The 26,635-nt window shown below is 34.4% G+C and overlaps 3 protein-coding genes across 9 annotated transcripts; 2 read left to right on the top strand and 1 right to left on the bottom strand.

Moving 5' to 3' along the window:
- Nucleotides 1–278: 278 nt before the first annotated feature.
- On the top strand, nt 279–5,716 carry LOC101262375 (uncharacterized protein At4g38062). The gene is made up of 2 exons (XM_004250472.5): nt 279–441; nt 1,586–5,716. Exon 2 carries the CDS (start codon nt 1,618–1,620, stop codon nt 5,509–5,511), a length of 3,894 nt encoding a protein of 1,297 aa, XP_004250520.1. The 5' UTR covers nt 279–441; nt 1,586–1,617; the 3' UTR covers nt 5,512–5,716.
- Nucleotides 5,717–6,744: 1,028 nt separating this feature from the next.
- On the top strand, nt 6,745–14,762 carry LOC101247086 (mechanosensitive ion channel protein 2, chloroplastic). Of its 2 annotated transcripts, none has more exons than XM_004250100.5 (14): nt 6,745–6,891; nt 7,199–7,430; nt 7,811–7,870; nt 8,248–8,402; nt 8,852–8,975; nt 9,066–9,163; nt 9,255–9,368; nt 10,602–10,662; nt 10,789–10,938; nt 11,099–11,209; nt 11,340–11,507; nt 11,596–11,709; nt 12,608–12,664; nt 13,429–14,762. In XM_004250100.5, exons 2-14 carry the CDS (start codon nt 7,344–7,346, stop codon nt 14,392–14,394), a joined length of 2,265 nt encoding a protein of 754 aa, XP_004250148.1. In that variant the 5' UTR covers nt 6,745–6,891; nt 7,199–7,343; the 3' UTR covers nt 14,395–14,762. The 2 variants fall into 2 exon arrangements, with proteins under 2 accessions (XP_004250148.1, XP_019066536.1); XM_019210991.3 differs by having other exon boundaries at nt 6,757–6,891; nt 9,069–9,163.
- A 338-nt stretch (nt 14,763–15,100) lies between these two features.
- On the bottom strand, nt 15,101–21,203 carry LOC101246780 (O-fucosyltransferase family protein). Of its 6 annotated transcripts, none has more exons than NM_001347877.1 (11): nt 20,943–21,001; nt 20,590–20,753; nt 18,776–18,838; nt 18,592–18,673; nt 18,372–18,442; nt 18,156–18,244; nt 17,873–18,076; nt 17,218–17,488; nt 16,755–16,982; nt 16,443–16,640; nt 15,103–15,695 (listed from the first exon to the last, which is right to left on the bottom strand). In NM_001347877.1, exons 2-11 carry the CDS (start codon nt 20,692–20,694, stop codon nt 15,486–15,488), a joined length of 1,521 nt encoding a protein of 506 aa, NP_001334806.1. In that variant the 5' UTR covers nt 20,695–20,753; nt 20,943–21,001; the 3' UTR covers nt 15,103–15,485. The 6 variants fall into 6 exon arrangements, with proteins under 6 accessions (NP_001334805.1, NP_001334807.1, NP_001334806.1 ...); XM_019210992.3 differs by lacking the exon at nt 20,943–21,001 and adding an exon at nt 21,039–21,203 and having other exon boundaries at nt 15,186–15,695; XM_069290685.1 differs by lacking the exon at nt 20,943–21,001 and adding an exon at nt 21,039–21,185 and having other exon boundaries at nt 15,186–15,695; nt 18,372–18,439.
- Between the last annotated feature and the right edge of the window lie 5,432 nt (nt 21,204–26,635).

The raw sequence follows: 26,635 nt of genomic DNA, 5'->3' as shown, positions 1-26,635 counted from the left end.
GTGTCAAAAATGGTTTTGCAAAATCACCATTAAATGAGCCTTTTCTTTAACGATAGTGACATAAATGAGCCAAACTTTTAACTGATCGCATATTTGAGCCTTTTCTGTAAGTTCGATGGCGTATTTTTGAGCTTTTACCTTATTCTTTATTTTTAACCCATTTTTGGTCTTTCCTCTTTTGGGCTTTCACTCCATAGATTTTGGGCCTATGTTAACGGCTAGTTAACAATAGATCCGAACAAAATTGTTAAACGATAACAAAATTCAAAATTTTTTCATTCACAACGGCTATTGATATACACAGAAAAAGTTTCAATTTTTTTTCTTTTTTTTTAAACTCTTCCATTAAAGCTTGTAACTTTCAATTTACTTACTTCAAACTGAAAAAAAACCCACTTGTTGTTTTTTCGAATGGACTACAAACCAGAAATTTAATCAAAGGTACATTTTCAAGAACACCCTTTTGTTTAATATTGTTTCTTGATTAGTAAATTGAAAGAAAAATTGAATCTTGATGTATGATGTTGGGTAAGTTTTCTTTTGTGGGTGTCTTGAAAGATTTAGTCTTTCGGAAACAGGCTCTCGAAATTTCACTTGATATGTTGTTGTTGTTCTTGTTGGTGTCAGGCAGAATAACTAATTGTTAATTATGTGAATGAATGTATGTGCTGTGTTGACACTCTGAAGTTGGTAATTCCTTTTAATTTTAGTAATTTATGATACTGTGAATATATGTGTTGTTTGAGATAATCGAGAACATGATTTTAAAAATAAGGTTACGGAGGACATAAATAAGGTTTGGAGAATAGTAGATAGTAGTGTGTTGTTTTGCGGTCCTTCGAGACTAGTATTAGAAGTAGTGCTGTTGTTGCTTCTTGTCCTTCGGTTTCTGTTACTATATTATTGTTGTATAATAGTTATGTTTGTGTGATTATTTAGGGCACACTCTGCTAGAGCATGAAAATGTACATAATTTATGTTAAAAATCTTCTATGTTACATTATTTAAGATTAAATGTGTCAATCTTTTGAAATTCTGGCATTTTCAGTGAGTAAGAATTAGTGTCCTTTAGAAAAAGCTTAGATCTTGGATTTGTGTGGAGAAAGATTGTGAATAAGGAACACCTAGTTTGGATGTTATTGTGACTGTAAGAGTAACTGCACTAGACTAGAAACTGGACCATTGTGAAGGTTCAAAAGCGTTTCGAGTTTCTCATATTTAGGGTGTGGCAAGTTCAGATCTTATAAACTTTAAGGACTCCGCTTCTTGAGTTCCAATTTTGCCTAAATTCATGTTCTCTAGGCCAATTCTTTCGTAGTTGTTATTCCTTCTGACATCTGTCTCTATAGCTTTCAATGACTTCAGTTGGTTTGTTTCAAAGATCTTTTTGGAGATTGATAACATAGCATGTCTTGTTTAGTATTGTTTCGTTGTGGTTACTGTTCTCATTTATGTATTCCCTTTTTCAAACTGCTTCTATCTCGTAAAGGTAGAGATAAAGTCTGTGTACATTCTACCTTCCCCGAACCCCACTTGTGGGATTTCATGTGTTTTGGTGCTGAAATTCTCTCTTTTGTGCGAACAGGTGTTTTAGTTGATCTCAGTTGGAGTGAGGAAATGGACACAGTACATGAAGCACTAGATGAGGCCAAACTTGAGATTGAAAAGCTCAGGGCAAACTACCAAAGTAAAGCTGAGTTGTGTGAGAACTTGAAAAGAGTCAACAATGAGTTGCTAACCAAGAACCAGGAGGCGAATTTGAAAGTAGAGAAGCTCACTCATGAATTGTCTGGGAAAGAAGATGAGCTTGCTGTCACTGAACAGTTGCACGAAGCAATCGAGTCAAAACTTAAAGAAAAGGAGTCTGCTGTCAAGCATCTAAGTTCTACAAATGATAAGCTTCGTGCTGATATTGCTGAGATGCTCCGAAAGTTTGAGGAAGAGAATAGAGGGCTGGCATTGGCGTTAGATGGTGCTAATTCAACTCATATGGATCAGGAACAGCAGATTCGTTCTCTCGAACAAGAAATTGAGGGGCTTAGGGCTTCTGCTTCACAGAAGAAAAAGTCCTTGGAAGTTGATGAGAGGAGAGCCAAAGCATCCAAAGAGCTGAGAAACAAGGATGATACGCTACTGGAGATGGAGCAGGAAAACAGGAAGCTCACAGATCAACTAAAATGGAGGAATGAACATTTCATTCATCTGGAAGAGGCTCATGGCAAACTCAGGCAACAACTTAAAAAATGTGAAGAAGAGAAACAAGGGCTGGCATTGTCTTTAGATGGTGCTAATTCAACTAATGTGGATCAGGAGCGACAGATTCATTTTCTTAAAAAGGAGATTGAAGGGCTCAGGGAATTCGTATCGGCTTCACAAAAGAAGTCCTCAGAAGATGAGAAGAGAGCCAAAGCATCCAAAGAGCTGAGACACAGTGAAGATATGCTTTTTGAAATAGAGGAGGAAAACAGGAAACTTGAGGAACAACTTAAATGGAAGAAGGAACAGTTCAGTTATCTGGAGGAGGCTCATGGCAAGCTCAAGCAACAGCTTAGAAGGTATGAAGAAGATAGTAGAGGGATGGCGTTGGCTCTAGATGGTGCAAATGCAATTAATTTAGATCAAGAGCAACAAATTCGTTCTCTCAAACAAGAAATTGAGGGGCTAAGGGAATTTTTATCATCTTCACGGAAAAGGTCCTCAGAAGCTGAGAAGAGAGCTAAAACATCCAAAGAATTGAGACACAATGATGATATGCTGCTTGACATGGAGGAGGAAATCAAGAAGCTAGCAGATCAACTTAAATGGAAGAAGGAATCGTTCAGTCATCTGGAGGAGGCTCATGGAAGACTCAGGCAACAACACCAAGAGGAGGAGAAAGAATGGGCCAAGGAGAGATCCACATTGCTAGATGAGATTTCCAAACTGCAGACGAATTTAGATTCTCAGCTAAGAATATCGAAAGATCTTGAAAACCGTTTGTGGATGTGCAATCAGGCTTTAGCTCATGAAGAAAGCAAGAAAAAACTACTGGAAGTTCAACTTGTTGAGTCTAAAACATCCTTTAACAGTGTCTGTGCGGAGTACGAGGAATCCAGGTCTGTAATTGAGAGCCTGACTAGTCAGAGGGACAAAGAAATTGCGCATCTAAGAGACATATTGGGTTCAAGGGATACACTTCACAAGGAAATGGAATACCAATTCAGGAGGGTAGAGCATGAAAATCATGAATTGATGACATCCCTTAAGGAACTCCAGGAAGCCAAAATTCAAGAAGCTGGAGCTTCTTCTTCCTTGTCCAAACTCCGAAACAAGCTCAGAGGCCTGGAGCAGGTGCACAAGGACTGTTTTGGTAATCTCAAAGCCAAAGAAGCTGAATGGGCTTCTAAATTGGAGAAACTAACAGAAGAGCTTGATATCTGCAAGTTTACTGTACAGAGCAAAGAAACTTTAATTACTGAACTTCGACAGGAGCTGGAGACATGTGAATTATTAACATTGCAGTTAACACTACAGAATGAGGAGACTTCCATGATGCTGTTAGTGTTGAAATCTCAGTTTTTTGAGCTCCATCAAAGAATTGCTGATGATTACGCTTCTATGGAATTGGAAAAGAGAGAAGGAGTTGATAATATCTCTACTCTAATCAAACAGTTGAATACGAAGAATGAAGCTCTTGTTAGAGTTCAGGAAGATCTCGAAGAGGAGCGTGAAAAGGTAGCACAGCTATCAGAAAAGATCGAGTCCTTGAATTCCGAAGAACAACAACAGCTTCCTTTACAAAGAGAGGTTGATACACTAAAGGAAATGCTAAAAGTAGCATCAACTTCCCAAAGTCATTTGAAGGAGCAGGTATTGCATACAAAGAGTGACTTGGAACAAGTTCGTGATGCCTTGGATAGAGCAAATGAAGAACTAGCTGAAAGTTTCGAAGAAGGAAATGAACTGGAATTTGAACTGCAGGTATGGAAATCTGTTGCTGAGAAGTTGAAAGCCAACTTGGAAGAAAACCTTCAAATGAGGAGACAAATAGAAGCCTCCCTTCTTGCCCAAGCAGATGTTGAATTTGACCTCAAACAAGAAAGAGAGAGCCTTGAACTCGAGCTGGCAGAAAAAGATACAAGAGTGAATATACTCCAGCAGCAGCTCTTCGACCAGAAAAGGGAACAGACAGCGTTGCTCAGTGAAAACATTGAGGACAAGAAGACTTCTCAGGATCTTCAGAAGGAAGTGCAGTATTTGGAGCAAGAGTGGGTGAGAAAAGAGCTTGAAGGTGCCATTTTAGCACAAGTGGAAGCAGAAAAAAAGCATAAGAAGGAAAAAGAAAGCCTCCACCAGATTGTTGAAGAGAAAGACCACAGAATATATGATCTTCTGAAGGAGGTGGAGTATTTGGAGCAAGAGTGGGTGACAAAAGATCTTGAAAGTGCCATTTTTGAGCACGTGGAAGCAGAAACACGGCATAAGAAGGAGAAAGAGAGTCTCCACCAGCTTGTTGAAGAGAAAGACCACAGAATAAATGTTCTTCAGAAGGAGGTGGAGTATTTGGAGCAAGAGTGGGTGAGAAAAGAGCTTGAAGGTGCCATTTTTGAGCACATGGAAGCAGAAACACAGCATAAGAAGGAGAAAGAGAGCCTCCACCATCTTGTCGAAGAGAAAGACCACATAATAAATGATCTTCAGAAGGAGGTGGAGTACTTGGAGCAAGAGTGGGTGAGAAAAGAGCTTGAAGGTGCCATTTTTGCCAAAGTGGAAGCAGAAACAAAGCATAAGAAGGAGAAAGAGAGCCTCCGCCAGCTTGTTGAAGAGAAAAACCACAGAATATATGATCTCCAGCGGCTTGTCAACTCGCTGGAAAATGAGTTTGAAAGCTCAACTAGCTCATTCTCAGCCAGTCTCTCAGAGATGCTAGCAGAGGTTGATATGTTTCATAAAACCTGGGAGAAGATGAGAACAGAGGAGATCCTAAAGGAGATTGAGATACAGATGAGGAACTTGGTAATCGTTGAATTGGAAAATGAATTTTGCAAGTTGCAAAAGGAAGTGGAGCACTTGGAGAAACACATGTCCAATTCTGTTGGAAAAAGGACAAAGCTTGAAGATGAGATGGAAGCCAAAAGATCAGAGATAGATGTATTGCAGTTTAAACTTGAAAAGCAAGTAAGAAGTTCAGATATCGTGATCAAGAACCTTCGTAAAGAAAAAGCAAAGCTTCTTGAAGATGTCATGAAATTGTCATCAGACAAGGACAAGTTGCTTGATACTTTCATGGACTTATCAGAAAGAATTTCCCGGATGTCTAAGGAAGATATGCAGCTAGCTGGTACTTTGGAAAGGATGGTACAAAACTGTGACAACAGTATGCCGGGAACAGATTTGAAATGGGATAATGAATTCTATGACCCTGTTAAAGAGAACAATAGCAGACACCCCTCCACTCCAACTTCCACTTCAACCAAGAGATTAGAAGCTATTCTTGATGAAAGATCACCGTTGAGATCTCTCAACAATTAACAAGGAAAAGAGAAGTTATTTTTTTTGTATAGCTTCTTGACACACTTGTTCTAACTGCTGTTATCTTGTCAGCAATCTGTAACAGGCTCGGAAAAACACGTTTACTAGAGCTTCCATTTAATAAACTTTGTAGCATTTATTCATTCACTTTCACTTTCATTTTTTTGGTTAGCAATGACAACCAACATTAGTACTGTTTTGATGACTTGATTTTTGTATTCATGTTACATGTTAAGGGCAGATTATGGTATCTACTAACTGTTCTTATACCCTCTAGTAAGCTGCATTTACGGTTATGGCGGATAAATAATTAAACTGTCTGACTGAAATCTGTCTTTCTTAATACATAACGAAAGCATCATTAACACTTAACAAAGAACCTGCTTCATAACACAAATCCTTAGTTACTTTTTAACTGCAGCAGCCTTCGATTCTGGGATATAAAAGACTTCATCCGTTTTTTCTTGACAACTCTTTAATTTCAATTTTCCACATAACATATTTAAGGACTCAAGATTCAAAAGTCTTTTTACTTTTTTAAACTCCGTATCATGTCAAAAGGAGTAAAAACTTAATAATTGATGCATTTCCTAATTCAAGCCATTATAACTTGTAAGTTTTGACAGTGTTATTTTTTAAACAAAACTATATAACTTGGAGTTAGCTTGCTATAGTTTGCAACTTGTTAAATCATGCAAACACTTGCCTAAGCCTTCATTATTATTCACTATTCAATGTTAATAAACAAAACTTCTTCTTTTAACTCCTTTTTTAACTCCCATAGAAATATTATATTAAATATAGAAATTTGTTTTAGTTTGGATTAGCCTTTATTTCTCCCCAATTTATGCTTCTAAAGAAAACTAACAAAGCTATCAAAAAAGAACATACTTCAAAGTTCATATAAATATTAAAATAATATTTGTATCTTATAAATTCTCTCGCTAAACAAAACTTTCACATTGTTATTATGAAAACAAAAAATAAACCTCAAAACATTTTTCTTACTATAGAAAATGAATATCAAATATGTAATTAGTATATAATATATGTATATATTTATCGAACGATCAAATAGGTAACTTCATCAAATTATTTGTCATTCCATAATTGACCTTGGTTTTTTCAACAAGGACAACTAGCACATCAACCTCAAAAATCAAAATCCCCAATTGGTACCCTCCATTGAAAATATTATTCGTATAATGCCACGTGTCCCAATTATATGTAAACTTTTTTAATTTTCTTTTTTTGGAAAAAACACATTTTTTCTTCTTCTTTCTTCCACCTCCATAATTTTTTTACCTTGTTCGTGCAAACCATCACACATACGATGTCGTTTTGAAGGTTTCTTCCTTTCTCTGTATTCCGTTAGACAAGGTTAGTTTCATCATCTTCATCTTCTTGGTAGTTTCCTGTATGTATTTTATTATTATTTTGAAAGTTGAGTTTTTTGGTTCAATGGCTTCAAATTGTCAATTTTCTGTATTTCTTTTTTCAGTTTTTATTGGAAATGGATTAGTAGAAATTTGAATTCTGTGAAAAAAGAAAATACCCATGTAAAAAGATTTGATTTTTCATTCAAATTCCAATTCTGGAGGCTGATTTTTAGGGTAGAATTAAGACTAGGGTTATATTAATGACTTAATTTCAATTCTGATGATGTTTTCGATTATGGGTTTTGCAGGTTTTTTTCAAGAGAAGTAGAGGTTGAGGGGGGAATCATCACTATCCTTGTTTTTGTAATTAGGAAGACTTTTGATCAATGTGGAGTAGTTTAATTATCTTATGCTGCTAGTGATAGTTGGTTGTTTGCTTAGCTTTGTCCAATAATGGTTGCTGCTGGTTCTTTGCAGTTGTCCCATTATTGGGGGACTTGCAAGAACCATGAGCGCCTTAAGAAATATTCGCCTATACAGGTACCTGTTCGACTTGGTTATATGTTTTATTTACATCACTAGTTCTTCTTTCTATATTGAGTGAAGGGTTGAAAACACGCCAAAATTATCCGTTTTTTCGAGTTTCATACTCTGAACTATCATCAATTATTTATCAAAACATACATCTGTTGTTCCGTTTTCCTATCATTCGAATGATGGTGATATTTCGTGTAGGAAAAGGGATCAAGTGATAGTTGAGGTGTATTTTGATAAATAGTTGATGAAAGTTCAGGTAGATAGGAAACTCACATACGTGGTAGTTCAAGTATGAAACTTGAATAAAAAGAGATACTTTATGTGTGTTTTTGACCATTAACTCTTCCATTATATTTGGTTTAATTCCACTTGCTTCCTTATAGAACACACTTGGAAGGAACAGGTGGCGTTCTTGTTGCACGAATCTGTCATCTTTTTCATCAGTAAGTACTTCTGATTGCAAGTGGATGACTTCTTTGGATTCCGGGAAAAATTGGTGTAAATTGAACAATTTAAATGAGAAATGGAGTCCTCGCTCCTCATAAGGTCTAAAAAGGGAAGGAAAAAAAGGAGAAGAAGAAAAGTCTAGAGGAAAAAAAGGGAAGAAAGAAGAGAATACTCCAACAGAAAAATAAGGTGGCAATCTTGTAGTAAAAGAATTAGCTCAACGGGTATTATTTCTTAGGATAGTGTAATCTATGCAAATAGGGTGCTTGCGCTTTTTCCTTGTGTATATTCTCTGTCATTCAGTTGTGGTAATGTATTTGGCTTCAGAAATTTGTTTTAACTCACTAAATTTTCTGTTATGTTACATTTTCAGCGGCAGGACTCTTGGAGCATCCATCACTCAAGAGGATTGCAAGTGAAGAAACATGTGCTCCCATATAGAAGCAATTTGTTGAAGTGTAATTCTTTCCTAAAACCTGACCAAGCTTTTGACATTTCTGTAAAGAATGCTGCTATTATACTGAAAAGGTAATTCTTGTTTGTGTTCAATAAGAGAAGACTATGCGTGTATTGTATGAATAGATCTGTGTAAAAATGAACAAATTGGAAATTCAAGATTAGATGACGATGATAGTTTTGAACAATGCTTGAATTAGGAGGGTAGCTATAGTATCTCAATAGAGATTGTTAAGAAACTAAGTTAAAGCAGCTATCTACACTGTGTGGCGGAACCCTTTAATTTTTTTAGATCTAATATATTGAGTTGAGTTTAGGTGTCTTGTAATGATTTACTAACCATAGTAAATAGGATGAGGTCTACCTGCTTATTTTGAGGAGAAAGCAATAGTTTCTTTATAGCACAACTTGTATGCACATACTTTTGTACCAGCGGCCAGATTTCACTTCTTTACCTGTTTAACGTAGGTTATATTGTTTCCTCGTAATTTAATTAAGAAGATTATTGTTGATTCATGCAGATCATACAATAGCTTACAAGGAAGCCCACATCTGCTTAAGTTGCTTCCCGGAATTGGAATCCTTACTTTTGCAGTTTGGGGTCTTGCACCATTTCTGCGTCGAAGTAGAAATATACTCCTTCATGTATGAGTGTGTTTGTTTTGGTTATATTTCTTTGTACATATCCCTCTTCGTCTATTTTTAGTTTGACAATAATGCCTGATTATGGTGCAGAAGAGTGATAACAGCTGGGGAAAGAGTGGTACATATCATGTTATGACCTTTTATCTTCAACCGTTACTGTTGTGGACAGGGGCAATGCTTGTCTGCAGGTTAGTTCATTCAATTGCAAGCAGTGATCCTTCCCTCATGACTGATATACTTCTTGATGGCAACCTGACGCATGAAATATATTTCTTGCAGAGCATTAGACCCGATGGTGCTACCAACAGAAGCTAGTCAAATTGTTAAACAACGGCTTCTGAATTTTGTAAAATCATTGTCTACCGTGCTAGCCTCTGCATATTGTTTGTCCAGGTAAGTGTGGTTTCTGGAGATCTTAAAAAGATCCTTTGTAGCCAATCGCTCATCTAATTTCAATATTAATGAATTACGGGTAAACGATGGGAATTGAACAAGCATATTGTTGATAGAACTCCAAAATGGCATTCTTTTGACCAAATTTTGCTCTGCTTTTTCACTCAGAAAAAATGGAAGATATTGTTGATAAATAGAAGTACTACTTGTTCATTAACATCTTCGAAATATTCTGCAATAGTTAGGGCAGTCAAACCTATGCTCGAAAATCAAAATATTTTGAGCACAGTTTATATGGTTCAGGTGTATTTAGTCTTTAGTATGACTTATTTTGAGTTGAACTTCTTCGACCAACTAAACTTAAACAACCTCTGATGATGAAATATGAAAAAAAAAATTGAAAAAATTCTGAAGCAGAATACATTTTAAGATGCTTTATAAAGAAATCATGCTTGTACTAAAATCAGTGGTCTAATTCTAAGGTTCAAGCATTTTTGTGTTAACATTGTCTACTTGGACTGTCATATTGCAATTGGTTTAGAATTTGTCCATATGTTGGCATATTTCTTGTGCTTTCTATTTTATGCTAACTTCTAGTAGATGACTGCATTAAGTTGCAGCAAGATAAAGTGAAGAAAGTCGTGAGATATTTATATTGGTACACATTTTATATCAGAAATAATATGCTATGTGCTTCAAGTAATAAGTAAATTGTTTAAAAGAGGGGTACTTTGCTGAATTATGACTCAAGACTAGCCTGAGTGCTGTGTATTTGTCTAATATCTTAGAGATGGAGAGCCAGGTCAGACAAGCTGGAATAAATTAGAGAGCAAAAGGTTTCTTACATTGCTTTGGGTTGGGGTGAAGAGCATCTCTTAAGTTTTCTTGTACTATTTTGTTAGAAAGCTGCATGCTATTTATTTTTACAATATTCACGAGTTTGGTAATACCATTTTGGTAAAGCTATAATGCTGTTTAATAAGTGCCTTCATATCCAAACTTTGCTCCTATAAATTTTTCTATTTAATACACGAAAATGTATTGACTACAGTGTGTCTCAAGGAGTTAGTAGATTGCCTGCTTAAATTCTTTTTCTCTATGAGATTGACAGAATGAAACTCAGTATTCTCTGTATTCTGTAGGCGAAATTTGTTTATACCGATGTATTCTTTGCTTCACAAATAGCTGTTTGTTGTATCTTCTTAAGAGAAAACCTTGAACGATTAAATGCAGTGTTATTCAACAAGCACAGAAGTTTTTTATGGAGACAAGTGATGCAAATGATACCAGAAATGTAAGAATTCTTTGCACCTATTGGATTAGTTAGTGTCATTTAATTTTTTTTTTCTTTTAATGAAAGTAATTATTGTTAGTCTCAGTTGATATATTGTACATATATGGGTGTCTTGCTTCTTGGCAGATGGGCTTCCAGTTTGCTGGTAGAGCTATTTATACTGCAGTGTGGGTCGCAGCTGCGTCATTATTCATGGAGTTGCTAGGTTTCTCTACACAGAAATGGCTAACGGCGGGAGGACTTGGAACAGTATTGCTGACACTTGCCGGTCGTGAGGTCTGTTTCATAGTTTGTCTTGCTGTACTTGTTGGTTATAACACCATTATTCAAGCTCATCTTCAATCTTTATATGGGCATGAAAAGACCGTTTATAGTTTATAGCTCTAGTCCAGTTTCGATGAAGATGGTAATGCAATTATTCTTGTGATGTTATTAGATATTCACGAATTTTCTTTCAAGTATCATGATCCATGCCACCCGTCCGTTTGTCCTTAATGAATGGATTCAAACCAAGATTGAAGGCTATGAAGTTTCTGGCACAGTTGAGGTATGAACTTACGCTTGAGGGAGAAAACTAGTATTTAATGTTTGAGATCAGAAGAATGTTTGAGCCTTTTCCTCTAGCACTTCTCTATTAACTTTTCCGCTATTCATAAATTTCTCTCTGTTTGACGCAGCATGTGGGTTGGTGGTCCCCCACAATCATAAGAGGCGAGGATCGAGAGGCTATTCACATTCCAAACCACAAGTTTACAGTTAATGTTGTCCGAAATCTGACTCAGAAAACTCATTGGCGTATTAAAACTCACTTAGCCATTAGTCATTTGGATGTCAGTAAGATAAATGTGAGCATTACTTCACTCGCGTAGCCAAGAAAATACAGCAAAATAAGTTATACTACTGATGTTTGATCTTACCATGACTTTTCTGTAGAATATTGTAGCTGACATGCGCAAAGTTTTGGCAAAGAATCCCCAAGTTGAGCAACAGAGGTTACATAGAAGAGTGTTCCTGGAGAATGTCAACCCTGAAAATCAAGCTCTGTTGGTTAGTGTCATTGTTTGATTATTAATATCTTGTGACTTTTGGATGGATCGTCATTATCAGTGTAAAGGTTGCTTTAGTTACATGCTTTCCTAACCAGTATGTTTCGAAAATTATCTTGGGTGCTTTTACTTCTCTCGGGCGTAAGAGTGTCTGGTGTGCTTGCAATTTTCTAGATCTGGAGTACCCAGAGTTATTTCATAAATTGTGGCTGCTGCTTTGGTTGCCCCCAGATATAATGGGCTAGAATTGTATCTTAATTGAAGTTGGTAGACTCTTTTAACAAAGAATTAGGGTTGTCTTCCAAACTAATCAATTGAATTGCAGTTCCCGAGCAGGACGTATAGAAAGAAGCAAACTATGTAAACTCAAGGCACACTACCTTGTGCCCATTTACTGAAGATTTGTGCTTCGTGAGTATCAGTGAGACCATTATATTAGTTCACCTCGTGATCTATTTACCTTGAGAACTGGTACTTAAAGCAAGTAAATCAAGAAGTACCACTCTCCTTCTTTGATTCAAGGTAGCGTAAAGTATAACCAGAACACAGTATGTGAATATTATCTAAGTTCATTATGTAATGGCAGTATATCAAATTGACTGATGATCTTTCCATTTGCTCATGGTCCAGTTGAACCTAGTCCACCCTGCTTGCCTGCTTTCAATCTGTTATTACTTGGGGTTATGGCTAACCATCCATTTAGCGTACTCTGTATGTCAGGGAAACAATTGTTGTCATGTGTGTGTTTGTTTGTACGGTTTGGCAAGTGAGAGACTCAGAAATTCTCGAAATGCTCCTCAACATGTTTTTCTGTCTCACATGAAAAGTTGCTTGACATTCTTGAAATTCTATCCGCCGGTTTATATACTCTTGTAAATATCTGCTTCATTATTGTGCAGATCTTAATATCCTGCTTTGTCAAGACATCACACTTCGAGGAATACTTGTGTGTCAAGGTGAGTGAAGATGCTGCTACAAATCCTATATGAAGAGTTTCTGTAATCCACAATATTTTGTAAAACAATAAAATGTTCTATCCTCAATTTGAAGCCCACTGATTTCTGTAACTGTAGTATTAATCCTGGCAATGGTAGGAAATTGTCGATAAAATGTTTCTTTCAAAATTCCCATGTATATATGCAAATGTAGTTGATTGTTCCTTGCCGAAGTTCACTTCTCTCCGAACCCTCCCATCACTCACTCCCCAAAAATCAAGTAATTGAAAAGCCACAGTTCTGTAGGTGCCAGTGACAAAATTATTTGTTGGAACTAATGATCTAGTCCAATGAGATGTGCTCTTTTCTATATTCTGCCTGGCTTATGAACAATAGGCAATAAGTTTACTTTATCCAGAAAAGAGTGGAAAAAGAAGGCAATGATTTCTCTGTCTTCTGAGAGGCTTGACACTTGAATGTAGCTAGCTATAAGTAATTTTTCGGCTTCTGAAGGTTGCTTCATCAGATGATTCTTCTGCGTATTACGAATAATCTGCTCATGAAATACGTAGCGATTTGCTGTTTCAAATGTCTGTTTAACAAGAGATGGTTGAAATATGGAATTTGTTAACTGAGATGGAAGTTGACACCTACCTCTTTAATGGTCATTTAGTTTCAGGAAGGATACTTCTCATTTGCTATTGCTAGTCGGTTTTGGTTCCATTTCATTTGGAGATCGACAACTTTGTGTTTTGACTTTTTCTTTTTTTCTTGGATGATATTAGGAAGCAATTTTGTTAGATCTTCTCAGAGTCATTCGACATCACCGAGCTCGGCTTGCTACTCCCATCCGTACAGTTCAGAAAATATATAGTGATGCTGACTTGGACAACATGACATATGATTCTGCCTTCAGTCGTGGAGCAGCATCAACTCGTCCGTTGCTACTGATTGAGCCATCTTATAAAGTCAATGGGGAAGATCGCACAAAAGGTCGACCAATTCGCGTGAATGGTGAAGAAGATACCAAGGAAAAGGCTACCATGAAACCGGCACCTGACAGCAAGGTTGAAACCAAGAGCAGACCTGCATCTGATCCTAAAATCAAAGAAACACTTCCAGCTAACTCTAATGGTAAGGATGTGCCACTTTCTGACTTGAAACTTGATCCCAAAGTTGACAAAATGGCACATGCTGAATCCAAAGATGACATTAAAGCATCGTCTGATCCAAAATCGAGTAAAGCAACAGTGAAAAACACTTCACAACCGGTCCCAAAAGCTGAGCTTAAGTCTGCAGAAGTTGGTACTTCTGATTCCAAAGATCCTCCAGAGAACATCTCTAGCAACAAGCAAGTTGAGAAGGTAAGCCAGGGGATTGGTCGCACGACAAATGTAGTTGATAATTCCGCAACTTCTCCATCAGATGTTAGAGAGAAAACAGGAAATGTCCCATCTACTTCACTACCTAAGAGAGAAGATGAAAAACAACAAGTCTCACAACCATCTGTGCCATCGAAACCTGCATTGGAAGAGAACATTGTTCTTGGTGTTGCTCTCGAGGGTTCAAAAAGAACCCTTCCAATTGAAGAAGAGCTGTCTCCCCCACCAAATCCAGCAGAATCGAAGGAAATGGCTACTAGCCGTAGTAGTAGTAATGCTTCTACCATTGCAGAGAAAGATAAACAAGACGGGCAGCGTTCAAACAGACCTAATTCTACAGCTCCCGATCAGTCGAGTAAAGACAATTGATCCACCTATGTTTTCACTAACAGTTCATGTGACACTAATTCATTGTCAACACCAGATTTGATGTTACATGGTCCATTGAAAAGAGTTGTCTTGATTTCCAGGATAGTGAAGTATTTAGCCTATCACTCTAGTATAAAATTGGTCAACTTATAGGAGTTAATCATGTTAGTTTATGTATGTGCTATTGTCATGTGTCCAGTTTGATCCTCCAGTAGCATGTTTTTTTGGTTATTGGCCTGGTTGGGCACTTCTATAGGAATTGTCATTTTTCTCAGTCATGCTGGTTTACAGAAGACGCACACATTCATGTATTTGCCATTTGTGTGATCTATATCTAATCAATGATCCTACCAGAGATAGTCAACAAACTTCTTGTTTTCGAGAACGAATCTATCAAATTTGAACAGTGATTAACAATCAATATATGTCCAAGGAATTTGTTCTTGACATCATTAATAAAAGATCCAGATTCCTACTTTCAGTGATTAACAATCAATATATGTCCAAGGAATTTGTTCTTGACATCATTAATAAAAGATCCAGATTCCTACTTTGTATCCAAGGCTTCTAAACTTTCAATGAGGTGAAAGGCACATATTCAGATCTTGCCAACTGTATCGCATTTCATCCTTAACTAGCGGTCTCTATATTATAGTAACAAAGAACCCTTAACTAGCAAGTCAAAGGGAGTTTTCGAGTTTGAATATAGAAAAACAGAACTAGGCAATAATGAAATCAATTCCACTAGCTGCCATTTGATAATATTATCAACCTCTGCTACATCAACCAAATGAAACAAACCACCCTTTTGAATAAACTACAAGAACTGACATTACATAGTAAAATATATCTGTCAAGACTAGAATACTACTATCTGTATATGCACTCTTCATAGGAGTAATACACATATTGTACAACATATTCCTTCCACCCCTACCGTAAAATCTCAACGTGGTGACACATAAATATAAATTACCCCCTACAAGTCAACAAAAGGGGTGGCATCTTATTTATAACTATAATATAAGGCATAATAAACAATAATTTGATGTCCAAACAAATAGTGATAAAGATCTATATGGTAGGCCCTCTCAAGCTTGGCACATACAATCAGGAGCAGGATATGTATAGAGGGATTGCTTGGGTTTGCGGAGTCTGATTTGGCCTTGTCTGTTTTGGTGCCCTTCAATTACTGATTCTTGAAACTCAGGCCAAGTGAGTGTCTTGTTCAAGAAAAGCTGGCCTAACAATGCCATATTTGGCCTTATTGTCTTCATATTGTTGTATGTTCTCTGTCCGACCTGTCAATTTCAAGGTAGGTGTATTATTCATTTGCTGTGTGGACCACATTTAGTCAGCCTAATAATGCGGCGTCTGTGTTCTGTGCATTGACCGTGTAAGAACTATTCACTCGGCCAAAATCAACAACATCCCCAGTGTATGCATTACCTTACTCCTACCTCGTGGAGTGAAGCAAATCAAGGTAGTAACAGAAAGGAAAAACGACAGTGAAAAAAAAAAAAGACAACTAATAGGTAAGCAGTGCAGAGCATACATGCAAGGAACCGTAACATCAACAAATCACTTAGGGTAACTCTTTGCCGTCTGTCTCACTTAATGTGATGCACTTGGAGTGGAACGTTCCATTTTACGTGAAGTCTTCGAGTAGACAGAAAGAATGACAGACTTTTGATGCTAGTGATTCAAATGTCATTACATTTCTGTGACTATAAAACCATGACTTTAAGGTTTAATTGGCATGTTCAAGATTAAAATGTTTTTATTGATTAGAAAGGTGTCATTCTTAGCTTGTCAGACCAAAAAGAACTAAAAGGAAAGAATGTCACATAAGGCACAACAGAGAGGGAGTAATCCGGTAATTGTAACTAACCTGTGATCACAAGTTAAACTATATTCTATCAGTGTATATAACTTAAATCTACTATTAACACGTTTGGAAGAAATGACTAACAACTAATGGAGTAGATTCTAAAGGGAGGTATAGCAAGCACAGTGAAACTAGAAAATGAAAAGATTTGAATGATTACCATTGCATTGTGCATATTTCCAGGGGAGGCGGAAACAAAAATATCACTGTGCATGCCAACATAATAATCAACTGCAGCCAATAATGAAGCCTTTCCTTTGATAAGAGCTCTTTCCTCAGAAGAAGCAAGGCTCTTTTTATCTTCCATCAGGGGAAACAAACTTCTTAAGGCTGAAACCCTGCGTTCCCCGCCATAAACCTAGAAAAAACATGAACAAGCTTCAGGACACGAAGATATTAGCTTTACACTTCAAGTATTCTAGCCTTAAAGAAAGGCATATTGTTTCTATAAATGCAGAACTTCAGTGAAGACCTTATGGGAGGCAAGATATAGGCGAGTGTTGTTGTCAAATCCCAAAGCTGCCAGCAGCAATCCAACTTCTTCGGGAGTCAATGGGCACCTTCCTTGACTCCTTAATTCTTCATCAGTAAATTGAGAGTTGATGACCCTTCCTCCCCAAATTACTTGCCTGTATTTAGCTAGAGCCAAATTTTCAGCCTTGCCGCCACCAAAATCACAGGCTGAATGAGCAGCCATATCCTGGAGAGATAACAAGTCCAAAGGTTCTTAAATCATGTGACACTTTGGGTGGAGTAAAATTAACTAAAAAATACAGCAAAAATACGGTACTGAGATATATTCATCAATAAGTAGTGTTATATTGCCTTTAACAGGCAGTAAAGGAAAGCTGATTTTTTCAGGAAAGTGGAAGTACTAATATTTGATCGGGAGATATTGCAGGATAGGTAGTTCAACAACAGTAAGGTGTTTTTACCTTGTCAAAGCGAAGGTGAAGAACAGCAAACTTGCCAACTCCTTGTTTGGGCTTTAGATCAGTAACCTCTCTAAGGTAGTTGTTACTAACCATGTTGTCTTCACTAGGAGGAAACCTAAGGCGAGTGATAAGGGCATCCCCGAGTTGTCTGATGTGAGGAACAAAGGCCAATGCTTGAAAGTTGACTTTACATCGTAGGTGTTGGAGGTACTTGGGCATGTTGTCAAATGTCAGTCGGTGAGAAAATGGAGCTATGGCAGCAATTCCATAACTGATCCATTCATAAAATATTAATATACAAAGCAATGTCACAAATTCCAGCAAAAGGCTGATAAGAGAATTACTACCTTCAGAAGCTAATAACTGAACGAACAAAATATGATCATATCAAGAAATAAATCAAACACATAATGTTTAGTCCATGCCTAACTTAAATTTTTGGTTTAAGGGAACATACAACTTAAAATGAATAGTAAAATACTGGGCAATGGAACTTTTGTAGAATTCCCTTAAGTTTTGAGCACTAAATCCTGCCAGTAATTTACCAATTATACATGTACTTTGTCATACGGGTGGGTTGAGAGACTGAACACAGTTTACATGACTATCATACAACTAGACCAAAATCTTCAAAAAAAACAATGTTGTGACTAACCTCTGCAGTACAGGTGACACATTCTCTAAATACCAATTTGCTGAAGCATGAACTGGAGCAGTCTTGATTCTTGTAGGTCGGATAGCTATGCCATAATATTCTCGTGTGCTCCAAGAGAATTCATCAGGCAACTCTTTGACTATAGCTACGTCGTCTTTCAATGCATTGATGAAGTGATCCACATCAAAGATATCCTCGAATGAGCTGTAGGAAAGAGGACGATAACTTGTATATGTTTTTAAAAGTTGAAAGAAAACCAATTTTAGCACTATACTTAAGATACCTTGAATCTTGCCAAACAGGATTTACTTCCAACTGAGGGATCACAAGTGTGGCATTCAGAATTTTGGCAACGACAACTGCATCACAGATCTTCTCCAAGAAATATAGATGTCAGTAATGAAGGGTCAAACAATTTGTTTCTATAATTAAAGGAGTTGAGCATTATTCATTAATGTTGTTTCTATGAACAATCAAACAAAGGAATCATAATACGCACCCCCATCCTCTGTTGATTTAGTCCACCATCAAGGAACACTTGAACGTATCCCTCAGATTTTTCAGGTACTGCTGCATAGTGCAAGGAACAGTAATTAGTCATTGGAAAATTAGAAGGCAAGATCGCGCTGATGCTCAATCGAGTTATTGCTTAACAGCAAGCCTTCACAAACTAGATGTAAATTTTAGATGTATCAGAATATGTGATCATAGACACTCACTGGATGCAGCATCAGATTTAGTACAAGGTTTCCATCCTTGGTGTTCCAAAGGTGTCCAAAGCCGTGACTGTTCTTCATTGGACTAAAGACATAGAAGAAACCAAGCAAGACACAAACTCATGACAGGAGAACAGAAGTTAATTTAAGAGGAACAAGTGAGTGTGATCAATAAGGTCTTACGCACAGTTTGGCGTTGTATAGCACTCTTCGCAAGACGTGAGTGCCTGAATTTTGGAGCATTCAAATCCTGCACATGCAAATAAGCCTATACAATCAATTTTTTCTAAATTGTTCCAGAAATAATTACATAGATACATACCAAAAAAACGTAATTTATTCTTTATGGACACAAATTTACCAGATTCCTAAAGTTTGTCAAAGAGATCACAAGGAATTTTGGAATTGGAACAAAAGAATCTAAATATGTTGTTTAATCGAACTTCTCTAGTCCTTTTAGAGTCCATGTAGTTCAGACTCGGGAATAATCATAGCAACCTTGATATTTTCTTTGGTTATATCCTGTTTGCTTGGCTAGCCATGTTAGGTTCTATTCAAGAAAGTTATGCAGACCTTAAGTTCAGTTACCCCTTTTCATCCTTTTATGCAGTAGCAACTGCAACAGTAGAGACAATAAAATAGTATAACATTACACAAGCCTTCAAGTTTCAATAATTCAAATTGACATTGAAGCCAAAACCATGGATAGAAATGATTAGTTTATTGCTTGCCCCTTGAGAAAAGAATGATTGTTTCCTCTTCTTTGGGCTAGGATATGCATGTGATGTTTTTCCCAGAAAATTATGATTTCCTCTCTTTGAAAGAGAAGTATAATCATCTTGCACCAAACAGAATTTTATTATTATTATTATATAATAATTATTATTTCAAGGCAATAGCAACTTCTTTGACTGTGTTGATCTACCAAACATATAAAAATTTACCCAAAAATCAGATCTTTTCAATGACATGAGAATTCTTCCATACAGACTGTACAGTCAACAGATTCAAAAACTTCCCATTCCTGGGGATCAGGCAAGTGGCATGAAGACGGGTTTAATACCGGAAGGATTAACAGACCATTAAAAAAATGACACTTAATTAGTCCAAAGTCAACAGATCCAACTTTAGTAACTCACCAAATCACTCCTTAAACACCAATCACTGCTAGATTTACAGATTATACCAAAACAATAGTTTTTTGCCAGTTTCTTCTCCACTTTTCTGCTGTCTTGACATCAAAAGATACTACAAAATCAGCAAAATCCACCTAACCAAAAAACAACTTTCTCCACAATGCTAGTAAACAAACCCTAATTTCCGCATCATAAAATATTTCCACAATTGCTCATATACACCAAAAAAATCAAGACTAATGCTTACCTCCTCACATAGAAAAAGTCCACCCCCTTAACCCTACCACTATCTACACTTCCATTTCTGCCGACCCTAAGATCTAAATCTTTTACCACCTTACCTACCCTTGTAAAATTGAATAATCTTTAGATGACCATTTTCATCAAAATTCCCCAAATCTCACTCTAAAACCCTTTTCACATTAAAGATTGCATTTTTACTGTTTTTTCCCATCACCCTCTTTCTCCATCTACCTTTTCCATTCATTTCCATTAGACCACCAACAAAGAACACAAAATAGAAGAAAACCAAAAAAAAGGTACATTGAAGAAACTTAAAGATTGCATTTTTACTGTTTTTCCCATCACCCTCTTTCTCCATCTACCTTATCCATTCAATTCCATTAGACCACCAACAAAGAACATCAAATAGAAGAAAACAAAAAAAGGTACAATGAAGAAACTTAAAGATTGCATTTTTACTGTTTTTCCATCCCCTCTTTCTCCAACTACCAACAAAGAACACAAAACAGAAGGAAACAAGAAAAGGGTACATTCAAGAAACAACAAGAAGACTAAATAACTATGTTTACAATTACACAAGACAAGCAAAATCTAAAGAAAAAGATAAGAAACTTAAACTTACAGAAAGAATGGTGGGTGAGCCATAGCTAAAAGTAGTAAAGTAAACAGTCAAAAGAACCACAATAAGACCAGCCATAGCACCCCCTCCTCTATGATTTCCACTCATGCTGCTTTCTCTTCTTCTTCTTCTTGCTGCAGTGTATTTTTGGTATTTGGCTCACCCCCCTAATGAAAATATAAAGCAAAATAAAGAAAAGGGTGTGCCTAAAAACTCTCAAAAACTTGAAAGTAAGGAATACAAGAAAGAAAAAAAGCAATCTTTTTTCAAGGAAGAAAGAGAGAAAGAAATCAAGAATCAGTAGGAAGAGTAAAGAGGGGCCAATATCATTATGAGCCTCAGTAAAAGCATCTCACATGGGGGCACCTATCTCTCCCCTTCCATATAATATCAACACATATACCAAAAATCAATGCATATAATAAAACCAAACAAGCAAACAGCAAGCTTACAGCTGCCACACTGAAGTGATTTTACTGCTACAAAAATTAGTTTTTGTGAAGTGTAAATGCTTTGGGGGTGGGTTGTCTTTATCAATTATCAAGATGCAAAGGTGTTTACACCAATTACAGCCAAACAACGGATAGATTCATTGAAGTGAGAAAACATTGAAAAACAATTAAAAAGGTACATCCACCGCTATGTACGTGGCAACAATTGAGGTGGGGTATGATACTTTTCTCACATTTTCTTTATTTTCTCTCTATATTCATATTAAAGTTCAACTAATTCGCACAATAATCTAAATTTTCACAAAAAGTAATACCTTCGAGAATCTTTACATATCCACAATTATAAATTTAAAAACTTTTTAATTAAAAATAGAAAATAATATCATTCATTGCGCCGATATATACGTGACAACAATTGAGATGGGTATAAGTACAAGTCTTCGCTCAATTTTGTTTTTTTTTTGTGTATAATATTTATATTAAAGTTCAAGTACATAGTATATATCAATATAAATTCGCATTATATAACGCTTATTCAGGAAAAGTGCTCTAAATTAAGAATTTTTAGATATTTATGATTTAAAATCGAGACTTCTAATTCAGAAAAGAATAATATCGTTTGTTCACAACTCTGTATGTGGCAATAATTGAGGTGGGATATCTGACTTTTATTTCGTATTCAGTATTCACATTAGAGCATAATTTATTTTGTACTAACATATTCGCATTATATAGAGCTTATTCGAATTTTTTACATTCACAATTCAAAATCGAGACTTTTAATTAATAAAAAAGACAATATTATTCATTGCATCACTAAAGCAACGAGTGAGATAAGATATCAAATATTCATATTCAGTATTTATATTAGAATTTAACTAAATTTACATATTTATATAGCTAAAATTAAAAATTAATAACATAAATTAAGATAAAAATAATTTCATTCATCGTACCGCGACTTTCGATCGATGAGTCTTTTCTTGATTAGCTTTATTGTGAATGTCACAAGGAGGATTATACTTTTATAAAAAAAAAAAATGTGCTTTGTAATGTGACTCATAATAATGGTGGCAATGGCCTATTTAGGCACCGACACTTGCTCTGTTACTGTTCTTTTCACATTCACAAGATGGGTGAGTGGTGGGGTATATTTGGTTGGGGAAGGGATTGTTATAGTTATTATGAACGTTCGATATTTGATTCGATAATTTCGATATAAAATATTAATTTTTGATGTTTGACTCAATATTATTATTTTATATGTCAATATTATTATTTTATATGATTTAGGTCCAACACTAGTTTACAAGTGATCTCTATGATTTTTTCTGAAAGAATATTTAGTAAATGATATTGAAAAATTTTAAGATATTTTAGATTATGATTTTAAAAAATTTCCTTTAATAGAATGAATAAATTATGAGGAAATATTGATTTATGGTCTAAAATTTGGTAAATTATTATAAATATTGGATGTATGTTCATTGATTTGTAGTATTAATGTATTTTTTATATATATATATAAGGAGATGTAGGAGGTTTGTTTGATTTTGAAGTTTATCGGTTTGATTTATTGTTTATTGATTTGTAGAAATGCTAAAATGTTTAAAATCATTAAAATATTAACTTATTGATTATTGGTTTATCGGTTATTGATCGTTATTGGTTCGATTATCGTTTTAACCATTACGATTTGACACAAAAAAACACATAGAAAATCACTTTAAAACGAGATGATAAACCAAATGAACCGTGTACAGTTTTTCAAAAGTAAACATTTTTACATGATGAAATAACCAAGAGTTTGGGTCAACTAGAAATTAAAGTAGAAAACTAAGCTCTACATCAAGGACTTTAAATAAAATGGTATAAATATAATTATTTAATTTACTATCGAATTATCGGTTAACCCAGGTGGGGGTACATGGGTTCGGACGAATCAACTAGCTTTTTCAGAGATCTTATATTTGTCTCGAAAAATTAAAATTTCTTATATATATTAACTTGTGAACCCCCAAACTCTTATTCTTGGCTCCGCCTCTGATTAGCCCATTAAGAATCAATAACCTTATCAAAAAAAAGTCAAAATTACTAACAAAACCGCTAAATCTATAACCCATAATGAATAAATTAATAATTTTTTTTCGATTCAATTTTGAACAACCTACGTTCCAGTCAAGTCCCTAGTAATATTTCGACCATTAAAATTCATTTATTAAAGGGTGGAACATTGTAATGTAGGTAGGGAAGACCTTCATAGATTGTGTACCAATAATATAAAAATCCAAAGGTAGGGTCAGAAATAATTTAGTTAATGGAAATATTTTTCATAAATTTGATAACGCGTAAATCCTATCAAATAAGACCAATCAATATTCAAAAGTTGTCTGGAAGAATAATTTTTCAAGAATTTTATTTATATAATTTTTATAAATAAGACAAATCTAAATAATAACCTAAAAAGAGATATTTACATAAATCAATCATCAGAGCTTCGTTTAGTCGAATGAGAGATAATTCTTTTTAATGTATTGATAAGATTATCTGAATCACGATTGCTTTGATACTTACTATTCCAAATATTAACCAAAAAGAATATTTTAAATGACTTTATTTATCAAGATCGATTTAAAATCTTTAATTAAAATTAAAAAATATTTACTGTCTTTCACTATAATTTTTGTTTTGAGTGTTTTGGCATTGAGGGAATGGGATGAGGAAAGGCTTTTTGTCTTTTCTACTTTGACTGTTTTTGGTGCTATTTTGGGTGCCATTTTCCACTTTAAATGGACTCTAAATGTTTGCTCTTTAGGATAAAAAAAGTTTATAAAATGAGTAAAATAATAAATAATTAATTCTTTATAATTGATCAGTTTCGGAGCCTATATTGAAGCCCTGGATAAATTCAATCGCATACTACAAGGCTCATTCAAGAGTGACGTTCCTAATATGATTTTATTCATACGCAGGATTCGAACCCAAAACTTCTGGTTAAGAGTGAATCAGTCTCACCACTGCACCATAACTTATGTTGATATAATGCACCATAACTTATGTTGATATAATGCACCAACTTATTATAACATGTTTGAAACTAAAAGATTTCAAATAAAACTTTAAAATATGGTGAAAATGAAATCAAATGAGCAATTTTTTTTATTTGTGTAGAACGAAATTTGAATTCGCGTTAAAAAACTCATATCAATATATAAAATGTTCACTTATAAGAGTGTTTTTGTATCATGGAATTTAAAATCGATATCTCTGACTATAATAAAATAAAATATTATTCACAAGACTTATTGGACAAAAATAATAGTGGTAATTATCTTTGATCTTATGGGGATTCATTAACATTAATAACATTAAGGAATAAACTATAAAGTCTCTTTCAATAGTCCAAATCATGGAATTATTGGTTTTAATAAAATAATTCCCCACATAATTAATATGATTATTGAATTAATGGCTTTAGGTACATCCCTACAAATTGCTTTCCAATAATACAACTTAATGCAGCTTAGCTGTAGGAATTGATTCAAAAGGAAGATATATAAATTTGACAAAGAATATATATATTCTTCGTCAAATCACTTAACTATGATAAATTTAATTTATTTGATGTAAAATAATTTGACATATATTAAACTTTATGAATATATATAATCTTCAAACATCTCAATAAAATATAATCTCGATTACGCAAATGCCTCGATAGGTGTGTATTTGACTTTTTTTAACGTGTGATATGTATAAATTCTTTTATGATTAATACATCAATTTGTTAATAATGCTTCTTTTTTAGTAAATTTTTTCATTGATTTTGACGTTAAGTTAATGAATTTGTGACTTTTTAATTTAATTAACAAGTAGCAAAGCATGAAATAAAATTTAATCTTCAGATTTTGAGCAATTCTCAAAACAGTTGCATTATTTTATGAAAAGAACAGTTTTTTTTCTTTATTAAGCTTAGAATTCCACATTTTTTTAAAATTATAAAATATAGTCTTGATATCTACGCAAATGTTATTGCCTCGATTGATGTGTATTTGACTTCTCTTTAACGTGTGATATGTATAAGATAATTTTTTTAAACTTAAATATGATTAATTAATTATAAATACATCAATTTGTGCTTTATGGTTAGTTTATTTTTATTTTTTACATTTTTTAGGGTATAAAGGAATTTTCTACCTCATTCTTCTTCTTTTACTTTTCTTTTTTTCTTTAAAAAAAAATAATTAAGTTAAAATTCAGACAGCCGATCAACTAAGCTATTAAGATTCTTCATTTTATATTCCATTTATAAAGTGAAGGAAATATTATTATTCACATTCAAAGGATAAAGAAAATCAAGTAAAGACGAGTACACGACACAACGATTTTAAATTTATTTGACAAGTAGTGAAACATGAAATAAAATTCAATCCTTCGTTACGAGCTAGGGTAGAACAAGAAATTATGTGACACCCTTTTGATATTTATGTTTATAGTTACTTAGTAATCATAAACATTTATCTCTTAATTGATGTGGAAGTATGAATTTATTTACTTTCTCGAGTGTGTGAATTTATTACTTTCTCGAGTGTATATATATATATATATATATATATATATATATATCTGTGTGTGTGTGTGACGCTTTGCTCTCAACAAAAGGAGAGGAGATCCTGTACAAATCCAATGTGTCATGCCCATACATATAAATGTGCCATATATATATATAAGAGAAAAGACATAAAGTAACATCTAAAGTTTTTTCGAAATTTCAAAAAGACACTTAAACTATGCAAGAGTCATATTACCCCCTAAACAATCCTGAACTGATATTATTACATCATTTTTTGTCCACTTGGCATGGAGAGTGTATACACTCTTTTAAAGAGCGTAAACAAACTAAAAAACAAATATACTTTTATTTTTACAAAAATTTTACTATAAAAAATATATTTTTATTTTTCTTATTATTTTTATTTTTTCTCCTTATTATTTTTTTCTTTTTCTTTCTTCCTTCTTCTTCAAAAATTCATTGTCATATTCATTAACTTATCACTTTTAATGACACTTTTTACCACAACTCCATGTCTCTTTTATTCTACTATTAGTTTAACTCTCTTCAATTTTATAATTATATCTAGATATTTTAATACATTTCGAACAATGTGATAAACACATTAGATTTCAAGATGATTAGTAGACATTATTTAGTTTTATCCAAATTCTAATTAAACTTTTTCAATTTTCGGAGAATTCTTATGCCTTCAAAATTATCATTTTTTGTTTTGAATTTATATGAAAATGAGATAAATTAAATGATGATACCTTCAAAATTTTGATCTTTCTTAGAAAAATAATGAGTTTTATTTTCAATAACTCAACAAAGTCTAAAAAATAGTATAATTTTAGAAAATAAGAAATTTGACCAAATAAGAAGAAGAAAAGAGAAAGAAAATGGAGGGACTCAACTTGATATGGGTGTAGGGTTAGGCGAGGATAAGAGGTGAAAAAGAAAGAATAAAGAAAGAAAACGGAGGAAGCTTGAAAATTGGGGTAGAAGATAAATTAAAAATTGAAATAAAATAAAAATAAAAATA

Source organism: Solanum lycopersicum, chromosome 11 (genome assembly GCF_036512215.1).
Source record: "Solanum lycopersicum chromosome 11, SLM_r2.1".
Classification (NCBI taxonomy): domain Eukaryota; kingdom Viridiplantae; phylum Streptophyta; class Magnoliopsida; order Solanales; family Solanaceae; genus Solanum; species Solanum lycopersicum.
The sequence above is the reverse complement of the archived record's forward strand: the minus strand, read 5'-3'. Positions and strand labels throughout refer to the sequence as shown.

Excerpts from the sequence above, each read along its gene's own strand:
- LOC101262375 (XM_004250472.5), top strand. The coding sequence starts at position 1,618 with ATGGACACAGTACATGAAGCACTAGATGAGGCCAAACTTGAGATTGAA.
- LOC101247086 (XM_004250100.5), top strand. The coding sequence starts at position 7,344 with ATGGTTGCTGCTGGTTCTTTGCAGTTGTCCCATTATTGGGGGACTTGC. Across the intron at positions 9,369-10,601 it reads TCTGCATATTGTTTGTCCAG|TGTTATTCAACAAGCACAGA; the intron begins GTAAGTGTGGTT and ends GATTAAATGCAG. Across the intron at positions 12,665-13,428 it reads AGGAATACTTGTGTGTCAAG|GAAGCAATTTTGTTAGATCT; the intron begins GTGAGTGAAGAT and ends GGATGATATTAG.
- LOC101246780 (XM_019210992.3), bottom strand. The coding sequence starts at position 20,694 with ATGAGTGGAAATCATAGAGGAGGGGGTGCTATGGCTGGTCTTATTGTG. Across the intron at positions 18,443-18,591 it reads TAAATCTGATGCTGCATCCA|CAGTACCTGAAAAATCTGAG; the intron begins GTGAGTGTCTAT and ends TGCACTATGCAG. Across the intron at positions 18,077-18,155 it reads CCTGTTTGGCAAGATTCAAG|CTCATTCGAGGATATCTTTG; the intron begins GTATCTTAAGTA and ends TCTTTCCTACAG.